This window comes from Pomacea canaliculata, linkage group LG4 (genome assembly GCF_003073045.1).
Source record: "Pomacea canaliculata isolate SZHN2017 linkage group LG4, ASM307304v1, whole genome shotgun sequence".
Lineage (NCBI taxonomy): Eukaryota > Metazoa > Mollusca > Gastropoda > Architaenioglossa > Ampullariidae > Pomacea > Pomacea canaliculata.
Genome location: NC_037593.1, coordinates 19,569,846 through 19,581,789, shown reverse-complemented (window position 1 = coordinate 19,581,789; position 11,944 = coordinate 19,569,846). Strand labels below are relative to the sequence as shown.

Below are 11,944 nucleotides of genomic sequence, written 5' to 3'. Positions count from 1 at the left end.
GATAATATTTTAGGGCGAGTCTCTTGTGGATGTCTATAAATCTTATCTGTCCGTGTCTGGAACGACAACCAGCAACCGGATGGCTTTGGGTATTGCATGAGAGACCAGCTAAGTTTTATTATTCATTTAAAATCGTGATGCTTTTATGCCGCCCTTCCGGATATAGCAGTCATTATCTCGGTGTCACGTGCGGACTCCGGGGGCTGGGTGCACGGAGACTTGTGCTCGACAGTCTGGTCTGTAACATGTGGATTAAGGTGGGTGGATTAAGGTGGGTGGATTAAGGTGGGTGGATTAAGGCGTTGCGCCGTTTCGAAATCCTCCTTTGTTGTCACTGACAGTTCTCACAAGTTAGGCACCGTGCAACAGTCACATCGCTGCTGCTCCTCTAAGATGACAGGCCTCCCTGATCGACAACTGACGTCTATATATATATGCGCGATTATTCTTTTACCTGTAGTGTTCAACTTGCGAGAAATTCTCCATGACCACCACGTTTTCCTTCCATCGCTCAGGTAGAATCTGACTGAAGGTACAGGTAGTCTGCTTCGGTGGTAGTCATGGGAGACTCGATCTCTGTTTGACAGTTTTAATAGGATCCCCGTCCAGTTAGTCAACAACTGAAATGTGCTCAGACTGTGGGTGGAAGGGGAGGGAAAGGGGAGGAAAGATTGATTGAGAGAAGGAGTATAGTTCTAAAACACACACTCAATCGTTCTCGCACTCACACACTCATACAGTGTATCTGATACAGAGATGCACGCACACAGGCATACACAAACACAAACACACATACACAAGATCGCGTTCTGTTGCCATGGGTCCACGAAACCATGGTCACCAACCTCATGTTACCTCAAGCTGTGACGTCACAACAGCTGATAACACTTTCTTTCCTGCTGTCCTATAATCGTTCCCAAGCGTCTGTCAGGTCGGCCTGCCTTTTGATTTTCCGGAAAGAGCTGCGTGCGGCATTTTAAAGTCTGCACACCACAGCATTCGTCCCTTAGAAACCTCACGTGCATCACGTGCCAAACTGATACAACACGTGCAGCCTTCCTTCTCTCCATGACAATCACATGTCTGCTGACATTTAAAAGACTCGCAAGGCACGTGGGACCCTAAGTGCTCTCCCTCGGTTCTTAACCAGGCAAAGTGCTGAAGAGTCAAACCCTCGAAGTGCCCCAGAGTCCCATTGTGTTGGCAACTCTATTGACAAGCAAGATTAAAGTGAGCTGAGTGTGTTGACCAAAGATTACAAAGTCTGATTGTTCACCCCAAACCACTGGTTTCTTCCCACCTTCACGCACAACTTTGCCGACTTTGATCAAACGTTTGACATTTTCATGGTTAAGAAGATTTGTAAAACGGCAATGAAATGCGAAATCTCGGTATGGATGGTATCTAAGAAGTCCTTGAAAATTTTCGGTTGGCGTGTTGTTTATTTTTTGAGGAGGCGGGGGTGGGGTAGGGAATGGGCGAAGGAGATTATACCTTACCTATCATGATTACATACCAGCTAAAATACTGAAAAATGAATGTATTGGCTATTGCCAACTTTTAATTCTGTCTAAGGTAAGAATTGACGAAACCACCACCGCCACCATCATCATTCACTACTACATCCGATAATCTATTCCAGGAATCACACTGGGAATCCACGTCGCCATTTTAATTGTGACCTTGGCCTTAGCGATGTGGGACAGCAAAAAAATAGTTAATTTCAAATTTGACGTCGTGCCCCTTGACCTGCAAGATGACCCGACCTTCCTGCGCTCTCTGGCCTGGAAGTATCGAGACGAGGACGGGACGGTGGTGGGCAAAGACACAGACGTCACCACCATCGGGGAACGATCGCAAGTCGCCGACTCCCTGGTGCTGATGTACCTGACAGGAGACTCCACAGTCTTCACCAAGGAGCGCCTTCTGGCGATGAAGCAGCTGGAGGATAGACTCCTCCGAGTGGAGGAGTACAAGAAATTTTGCCGACTGACAGGTGGCAGCGGGACGAGAGAGTGCGCCAAGCCCATTTCCATTCTTCGATTCTTCGACGGAACTTACGGTCCAGGGTTGAACGACACCACGTTCAGCAACATACCAGCGACACTGTTTGGGGCATCCCAGGTACCCCTGCTAGCTCAGTTACTACAGCTCCACCTGGGAGTCGACGGAAGTGTCACCCAGACCGAGGCCAAATCCTCTATCACACGCACCATCTTTCAGTTTGGGCTTCCGCTGGACGGCTACAACCTCAAAGAAGACAACAAGACGGAGCAGCTTCTGAAAATACGTCGGTTTCAAGCGGATTTCTTTTCGGGTATTCTGAACGAAGCGCTGGACTCCGGAGTCGGGGACATGGACTTTCTGTACTTCGGCACCCAGATTGTCACCTACAATTTATTGCAGCAGGTAACAGGCATCTTCAGCTCGCTATCATGCTATGATCATCTTGCAATAATTTGACTGTAGCGTAGTCTTTGCTGTCCATGTTTGTTGCTTATGTACGACTCTCTACTCAAGCAAACACTTTTCTATTTCCTACCTTTCACAATTTTTGTCGGTGCCTTGACTCCTTTGGTTGTAAATCAGTTACGATATCTCTACTGTCCAGAAAGAAGGGAAATAATTATAGAAAATCATGCTATAAAATGTTGCAGGTGATCTGGGACCTGCTGCTGGCTGTTGGTTCTCTCCTCTTCATTTTCCTCTTCGTCCTTTTCATGACCAAATCGCTCTTCCTAACGAGCTTTGGTATCTTCAGCATTATCTCCAGCTTCGTCATCGCCACGCTCGTCTACAGCTTTATCTTCCAGTACAAGTACTTCGGGATCTTCCACGTCCTCTCAATCTTCATCATCCTCGGCATCGGCGCTGACAACATCTTCGTCTTCGTGGATAACTGGCGCGCGACCGCCCACCTGGAGTACACCTCGCTGGAGGCTCGACTGTCAGCCTGCTACAAACGGGCGGCCATCGCCACCTTCTGCACCTCCCTCACCACCATGGTGGCCTTCTTCAGCAATGCGCTGTCTCCTCTGCTCGCCGTGCAGTCCTTCGGCCTCTTCTCTGGCATCCTGGTCTTCGTCAACTACATGTCCGTCATCATCTTCTTCCCAGCCGTCCTGATCATGTACCACTACTACTGGGACACGTGGTCCTGGCCCTGTTTCAGGTTAGTCATCCCACTGCACCAATGGAAGATTTTGTTTTGTATATAAAGATTTGAACTTCGCTTTCATTTATTCAAGAGGTAGGGTAAAAGTGGGGGTCAGTCACAGTTGGATTTATGTGCTAAATCTGTGTTGTAGCTTATCATCTGTTCTTGCTGAGTTTTTTCCGTTGTGATAAAACATTGAAGTAAACTAATCAGAGACCCTAGTTATGAAGTTTTCCAGGGTGAAATAAGGAACTCGAGGAAAAATGTCTTGATTACCTGACCCCGCGGACTCTGCTTTGTGTTTCTTTACCGAAGAGCATCCTTGTCACCGATTTATAGCTACGGTATATAACTATATTTATAACTACGATATGCCCTAGAGGTGCAACCATACCTGCGGGGTCCCATCACTTGGGACAGAAGATGCTTGTCCTTAAATTCTCTCGTTGCCCCAGGGCAACGACTTACTCTAGCTTAATGACTTTCAAAAACTTCCGACTTCTAATTGCCATTTTTTTTAAATGAAAAGAATATGACAGGTATGCAGTCACATCCACACTGTTCTTCACTTTCCACAGGTGTAAAAAACCGATCAAGGACGCAGCATCTGCTGATGGTGAACGTCGCCATCCTATCGTCAGGTTCTTCCGCGGACCTTTTTACAACCTTGTCAGCCACAGAGTGCTGCGCTGGGTACTACTTGCTCTGTGTCTTGGAATTATCATTGTTTTTTCCGTTTTCGCTGCCAAACTGAAACCTGACGAAGAATCGGTAAGAACACAGTTTTATGTTTAAGATTTCACCTATGAAATGCTTAAACGTTAATGATCAAAATTCAAAAATGGGTTCTAAAAATTCCGCAAATTTTTTTTTACAAATCTTTACCTAGTTAATTTTTGTCTTTGGTCAAACTGTCAAACTGTAACAGTTCTGACAAGGTTTGTTGTGCTGGTGGATGTGAACGCTTTGTCACGTGACATGTATCCACCACCACACACATCTTTCCTCCAGTAAAGTGGTTCTAGAGTGAATTGGTCGAAATCTTAAAAATAAAATTTAGTTTGCGCTGGTCCCACTAACTCAAAGACAATATTTCTGTTTTTTTTTTCACCAGATAAAGTATTACAAAAATGAACATCACTTTGGCAAGGCTGCTTTGCTGATACGCGATGGCTTCAAGCCCAGCACAGAGGACAAGGTGATCAAAGTTTACATGGTGTGGGGTCTCAGGGAGCAGGACCTGTCCACCTGCGCCAAGACTGACATCAACTGTAAAGGGGTCACAGTGTGGGACAAGGGCTTCGACCTCAACCCCAAACGCGCTCAGTCCGCCTTGCTGGTATGCGACTCTCAGTCTTGTTCTCCCCACCCCCTATGCTCCTAACCAACAAACTTAAAAAGAGTTTCAGTCCTCTTGCACTTTTTTTCTTGTCTTCACAAGTCATTTCTCGTACATTCCTTCTGCATGATGTGACTGTTATCTGCTTCCTGTTTTCTGTTATCTCTCGACGTGCGTGTCATGGTGCGACAGAAAATCCATTCATTGCGAGGCCAATGTCCAGGTCGGGTGCACGGGTCCCAGTCAGTACCCGGGTTCTTGTGCAAGGGTTCCCACTCAGTGCAACTGTTTCTCTCGGTGTGTTGTGATATGTTGTCGTCTCCAGGCTGGTGGTCTGGGTGTGCCCTGTACACAGATGACGCAAGGAACGACCCTGTGTCTCCTTCTCGGCAGTCTAACGCCAGTTATAAGAATTATAAATAGTAAAATAAAAACTCAAATATGTAATTATTTCGGTTGATTAATCTAGTTTGCATAGCCACGCCCGCGCACGCGCGCACACACACACACACACGGACATTTACCTTTTAAGGATGTCTGTAGGTATCTAGTGAACTGAGAGGCAGGTATACCCTTAGCTTTAGGTAAATATTATCTTGACCTATACTCTTCCGAATTTTTAGGAGAAATGCCCGCCACTTGTTGTTTTTTTTCTCTAACTTTTTAAGCACGTTGTTCATAGGATGTGAGTAATGATGAAAGTCAGTTGCAGTACATCAATCTGCCTTTCTGCCCATGACCAGGATTTCTGCGAGAAACTGAAGAATCTGTCGGCCACTCAGAACGAAAAGCTTCACCTGCGTCGGAACCCGGTCACCGGCAGCATCGAAGTTCAGTGCTTTCTAGAGCACATAAATACCTTCATGAAGGTAGACATTGTCATGCGACCGTTCTCTGTGTGTGTCTCTGTGTTGTTTTTGTTTGTTTGTCATATTTTTTTGTGCATGCACACAACAAAACAAGAACCGCACAAAGCCCTAGTTGTATTAAAGTAGTGATGGTTTATGTTTAAAAATATGATTTAATGCAATGGCTGCCTATTTTCCAGAGCGAAAGAAATAAGACGCAGTACCCGGCTAACACACCCGAGTTGACTCTGCCAACGTCAGAAAGTAAAGTGGAGCATCTGATCCTCAACAACTCGGCTGTGTACAACGTGACGTCAGTCAACCCTCTCCTGTACCGCCAGTTCGAGGTCAGTTGAGGTTTAGTCACTTTAAGTTCCTCCCACCCCATCCACCCTTTCGCATTCCGACGATGATCGGGATGACAGTAACGATGAAAGGAATAGTGACAGCGATGACGACAACATTGATGACAACGACAATGACATCGATGAAGACAGTGGTAACAGCAGCGGCGACAGTGATGATAGAGACGATGATAAAGATGATAATGAGGATAAAAGCAATGATGAGAGTGTTGACGATAACGACTAAGGTAGTGATATCAGCGGTGATGACAGCGATGATGATTACTCAATTGTCGATGCAGACGATGATGGGATACTGGCTGCACGACACCTACCGTCGCGGTCCGACCAACTACGACTACAGCATCTACTCCCCCTTGCTGGGTGAGGGGAAGGATGAATTCGACACCCGACCTACCGCCATAGATCCAAGTAAGTTTTCACTTGTTACACGTGGCTCTGGGGTCGACAAGGGTCACCTCCTACATGAATAACATTTCTGTGCTTTATGCAAATGTGACATCCTTGGTTATTTTCGTTCTATGCTCCAACGAATGGAGGGGACACCAGAAGTCCCGCGCGATGGAGGTTCCAGGAGTCTACAGTTTATTTATGCTACACCATCTGTTGTCATAAAACAACTCATGACATACTTAAACTAGACCAAACTCCTCCAAAGTATCCTAAAACCTCATTGTGTTTGGTAAAATTGTCAGACTTAGCTCACCATTCTGATCTTCAAAGATAAAACAACTTATCCAAACGTGAGGTTCGGAGTAAGATGAATGATTTCGAAGCGCAGTATAAAACAAAACAAAACAAAAAACAAAACAAAAACAAAACCAAACAAAAAACAAACAAGAAACAAACAAACAAAAAACAAACAAGCAAACACAACAAAAAGTCAAACAAACAAGGATTTAAGCTTTAAAATGTTACCTACCCCTTGTTAACTAAAGCTACTCATGTTCATATTGTGTGCGGGTAGCCACGGACTGGGGTACCCGTCTAGTGTACGCCGCCATCGTCGTCAACACCACCCTGAAGGTGGGCACCCTCGGCTACAGCACCGGCATCCCCATTGTCGAGGCCTGGGATGACTTCTTCAAGAACCAGGTAAGACAATAACAAACAACGATGTCGATGATGCCTTCTTGCTCTCGATGCCGAGTATTTTGTGAGCCGATGTTTAGCAATGTTTTCAACATGACGTATTTAACGGATAAAATACGAACTCGTGCTGGATACTGGTTTCTGTTGCATCTGTCTGCGTGGTCAAGAGCTCGTTATTTGTCTGTTAGGTTTTTGTTCTTTTTCTTTTTTCATTGATGCGTTTCTGAGTATTTTTCTTAAAATCTTGCCACCTGCCTCTTCAGGTATCTGTGATGCCAAGCTCGTTAGCTGGAGGGTTTCAGTGCACACCGGAATCCGGCAACCCGTGGCACGGTTTCTATGTACAAAAGGTAATGTTGACTAGATTAATCAGATTAACATCCCTCAGTCTCAGTTTCCAACATTATAGACAATATATTTACATTCATCAAATGCTTTCAGTGTATTGATATTTTATGACACAAGCGGCAGTGAATGTCTTCTGTTCCTGGTGTGTGTGCGACTCCACAAAAATCTTGTGCAACGCAAATCCTTGGACGTGGAGCGAAAACTGAATATTTGTAAAACATCAGTGGCTAAAACTAATTTACATGTAGTTCCATCTCATGGGAAATGTCAGTGGAGGCACGATGTGAATCCGGAACCTCCCAGCTTGACCAGCTAACATCGCCATTTCTCAGATTAGTGAGCCGATTGTTTGTCTAACAACTATTTTTGTTAAAAACAAATCTCTTATCGCCAGTCTCTTGTCTTCACCACCAGAAACTCACAGACACGGCAGTGCAAGGAATTGCTCTTGGGCTTTCTCTGGCGTTTGTTGTCATCACCCTGGCAACCACCAATGTAATCACTGGTTTCCTAGCAACCTTGGACATCGGATTTGTTACCCTAATGGTCGTGGGTCTTATTCCTATGGCTGGTTGGAAACTAGGGGTGAGTTCAATCTTCAGATTGACCCGTTTAATCTGAGAGTCACATCAAGCAAGATTTGCATACTGTAGTTAGTGAAAGGACTTTGTGGACTCGGCTTATTTATTGTCAGAGTAAATATCAAACGTTTGTTTGATATTTGAAAGATCACAAAAATCCTTAAATAGTAAGATTTTGGTTTACAAGACAAAAACAAAATAACTAAAAGGGAAAGGAATACAAAAACAATGACAGTGACAATTTCTTTTATTCGGTAGGCTCGTGCCCACAACCGATGTTGGGAGAGTGGGTTGGGGAATCAAGTACAAAATATATAAATAAAATACACTTAAATAATACACAAATATAGTTATAAAATACATTAATTTGTTATTATTATTGGTTTACCGTCTGCAATTTGCAGGTACTGGAATCCCTGAACCTCTCCCTCGTGGTCGGCCTGTCTGTGGACTACGTCGTGCACCTGGCGGAAGGATACCACTCATCCACTGCGACGAACCGCCTGGACCGGACACGTGACATGCTGGATCACGTGGGCATCTCCATCTTGTCGGGGGCCATCACGACGCTGGGCGCCGCCGTCTTCATGTGCGGCGCTGTCATTCTTTTCTTCATGCAGTTCGGAATTTTCATGTTCGCCACCATCGGCTTCTCGCTCTTCTTCGCTCTGCTCGGCTTCAGCGTCATCATGGCGCTGGTGGGTCCGCAGAAACAGACGGGCTCCCTCGTCCCCGTCTTCTGGTGGGTGCGCTACAAACTGCGGGGCCGGAAGTCTCACCACGTGACATGCAAACAATGCGAGGGTAAAGGTTTCCACGGGGGGCTGGGGGAAGACTCCTCACAGACTAGCGGGGCAGTAGCCGCAGGTTCCAACGTTCCCAAGCAACTGTGATGATCCTGTCCACGTTACTATTTATGACTTCAATGATAAATGTTACTCATTATCATTTTGTGACTCTATCGAGGCTTTGTCGATGAAAGGAAAGACTTTTTTTTTTAAAGATCCGTCCTTTGTTGAGAGAAATGCGACCAGCAGCAGATACATCGTCGTCAGCAGCAGTTGGGGAAAGCGGAAGGGGAGGACGACCGCGAAAGGCGCGTGTTAGAGATGTTTTATTGCCGACTTTTACTGATATTTGCACGTTGAGCCACTTTCTCGATTCCATATAGCACAAAATTAACGCACGGTGGAAACTGTTCGTCTTGAAAACAAACTAGTCAACCTATTAAGCGAAAGGAAAATGGTAAGAAACTAGAAGCCAAGCACTTGCACTAATAATAGAGCAAGTAACTATGGGTAAGTGACGGGACTGCTTTTAGTTTTGTAATTTAATGCTCACAGACTGGCAGGAACAGACTTTCAAGAGAAAAAATCTCAACCTAAGGTTGCAAGTGACAGCAGCATGTGTTACTGATGCAATATTTGCATATGTACAATTAAGCCACCCGCTTCAGTGTGGGGGTCTTTTAAATCAGGGGAGATGAGTTGTAGACATTACCTTCCCCTTGTCATGTGCTGAGAAGGTTGCGGTTAGAAATATTTTCAAATGGAATTAAAGCGCGACACCAAAGAAATGGATTATGGGTGTGAGGGAAGTTAATTAGCGTGGAATCTCGTGCATATCGAATGTTTTTATGCGTGCATATGTTTGTATGTACGTCTATGTGTATTTATATGTGTGTGTCTGTCTGTGTGTGTGTGTGTGAGAGAGAGAGAGAGAGAGAGAGAGAGAGAGAGAGAGAGAGAGAGAGAGAAATAATTATAAATCTCGAGTTTTCATTGCATGCATACTCTCATATGAAATGTGATAAGGTGCCCATTTGATGCACAAACACACAGTTTATACTTTTTTCTTTTCATCGTCTCCGTTCAAGAAATAAACATCATTTTTAAAAAAATTGCTTTTAGAATGATTTAGTGTTTCGGAGAATACATCTGTTAATACTAAGTAGAAGCATACAGAGGGCTTGACACTGCCCTTCACACAAAGAGTGATGATGAGGCTGTCAACATCTTCATGATTATCCTGTCAGACAAGCTAATATTTTCCAGATGGTGTCCACCTCTTTTCGATGGGGCCTTGGTCTGCTAGTATGTCTTATACATCTCCGAAGTATTTGAGCATCTTGAAGAGTAACTCCTGTCTGCTGGTTACACAGTATTACACAAACACCTGGACAAAAGTCCGGCTGCTCCTAACAGGAGTCCACATCTTCTAATGTCCCGGTATTAGCTGCATGATTGTCACTCACACTGAACAAGAGTGGTGCATTTAGTAACCAGGCAGCATCCCAAGGTGGCACAAACTCTTTAATGGACACCTTTTGCCTGCTGCCATGCGACTGTCTTCAGTGAGTGACGGGTGGAGAAAGCTCCAGCCTGATAACCGACCGGCAAATTTGCATCATGCATCGTGAGCACTTGAAGAGGTCTCGTGACAGCCAGGGCACAGGTGGGTTGACCTTTAGTAACCATGCACAATCCATGAAAATCCTCCTGCAGATGACCGAACAAACAGAATTTAAAAAGCCTCTGCAAATAAAGTTGATCATCGCAGGCGAAAGTCTTAGAGAGAAGTTTTTTCGTGAGTTAAAGGAACTATCAATAGGATTCGTGTTCTGTTTTGCTTGATGTTTGGTATCAAAATGCCGCCGTAAATATGACAATGATTTTAGGTATGATATATATATACTTTCTCTGCCGTGAGTGCGTGCGTGTTTTCTGTAGCTATTCCGTATACAAGCACATCTTTAGACATTCTTACAGAGAAACACGCTCTACATAGTTTAAAACGCTACCTCGGTTGTTGTTGTTTTTTTTTTGTTTTTTGTTGTTGTTGGTTTTTGTGTGTATGTGTGTGTGTTTTTTGGTTTTTGTTTTTTGGTTTTTTTGACCAGTCTCTACCAATTTTCTGACGGCAGTCAGCTCCGGAGGCCTAGAGACCTGTGTTTCAGCAAAGGAAAAGAAAAATACAGGAACGAGTGACTACCAACGTAACAGCAAAACAAGCTTTTTAAAAATTAGTATGAAGTCTGTTATAAAGATCGAGTTTGCCAATCCATTAAAAAAAAACTCATTAATCGCTTTGAGAGATCGAACTGCTAAAACACACAAATTTAAATTGCATCAGGGACTATTTCTACGCGAAGAAAAAAACCGAAGTGGTGAAATACATCCCTCATATTCGTTTTTTCATAAAAGAGGAATGGAGTAAAACATAGGATGATAATAAGACCGAAGTAGGATTGATGGCAATAACAGCGACCAAGCGACTCCTGTAGCCATTCTCAACGGTCCGGCACATGGCGACCCTGCAACCCGCTGCTTGTTGACCCGCTCACCTGTGTTTATGTTGTTCTGGCAGGTCAAAAGTTCAAGTCACAGTAAAGCACAGCTGCATTTCAATGACTTTGGTGAGGTTTGTTTGTTTGCTGTGCTTTAGATGTCAGTAAAACTATAACTTGAGATGCGTTCAAATTGTCGGTGTGTTTGCCTTGAAACTGAGCCTGTCAACATCTCATGTCTGCTTGAGCTTTAACTGAAAACGATTTCTCGCCTTGTGATAAAATGGGATTATGATATTCTAAAATAATTTTATTGGATAATGTGTGTGTGTGTGTGATGAGTTTCCAACTGAAGTTCAGGTGAGGTCAGCAAGAAACACGAGACAGGTGTAAATCATGTCGGCCCTTAGAGTCTGCATTCGCAGTCTGAAAAATGGTTTCATGTCGAATCCCGACATTTGTTTATACATGTGTTTACGGAAAGTCGTCAACGATTTTATCTGAGTGCAGTGCACTGGGCCGATAAATAAATATGTAAAAGGTAGCACAAACATCCAACTCTAATGCAAAAATAAGAGTTCATTAGGATTTTTAGGATTGCAGTAGCAGGTGAGGCTTCAGATATAATTAAGACCCTTGATACAACTGTAAGAAAAAGGAATTAAAACAAAGAAAAAAAAGAATGTAGAAAACTGTCATAGTGCCCCTCCTTCCGTTTATCATTACTGGTCAGCGCAGAGAGTGCGAGGAGCCCTTCATGATAAGTCATCAGCTGTTTCACTGTCAGTCTCGAGAACATCTTGTTAAACTTCATTGAGATGGACTTGTAGGTAGTCGACAGTCCTGGATAACCTCAAAGCTCTTTTCTGCTCCCAGACAAGTTTGTGATAATCTGATCCAATGGGGTTGCATGAAATTCTATAAGAAT

At 44.1% G+C, this 11,944-nt stretch overlaps 1 protein-coding gene across 1 annotated transcript; it reads left to right on the top strand.

Moving 5' to 3' along the window:
* The first annotated feature begins 1,655 nt into the window (after positions 1–1,655).
* On the top strand, positions 1,656–8,765 carry LOC112561637 (protein dispatched homolog 3-like). Its single transcript, XM_025234225.1, has 11 exons — positions 1,656–2,409; positions 2,658–3,172; positions 3,736–3,928; positions 4,272–4,496; positions 5,240–5,365; positions 5,545–5,691; positions 5,991–6,120; positions 6,677–6,804; positions 7,065–7,151; positions 7,564–7,734; positions 8,135–8,765. Exons 1-11 carry the CDS (start codon positions 1,696–1,698, stop codon positions 8,621–8,623), a joined length of 2,925 nt encoding a protein of 974 aa, XP_025090010.1. The 5' UTR covers positions 1,656–1,695; the 3' UTR covers positions 8,624–8,765.
* The last annotated feature ends 3,179 nt before the right edge of the window (positions 8,766–11,944 follow it).

What these genes read in the sequence shown, in the direction of transcription:
- LOC112561637 (XM_025234225.1), top strand. Translation starts at nt 1,696, where the DNA reads ATGTGGGACAGCAAAAAAATAGTTAATTTCAAATTTGACGTCGTGCCC. An exon ending in ATGACTTCTTCAAGAACCAG is followed by an intron (nt 6,805 to 7,064) that starts GTAAGACAATAA and finishes CTGCCTCTTCAG; the next exon opens with GTATCTGTGATGCCAAGCTC. An exon ending in TGGCTGGTTGGAAACTAGGG is followed by an intron (nt 7,735 to 8,134) that starts GTGAGTTCAATC and finishes TGCAATTTGCAG; the next exon opens with GTACTGGAATCCCTGAACCT.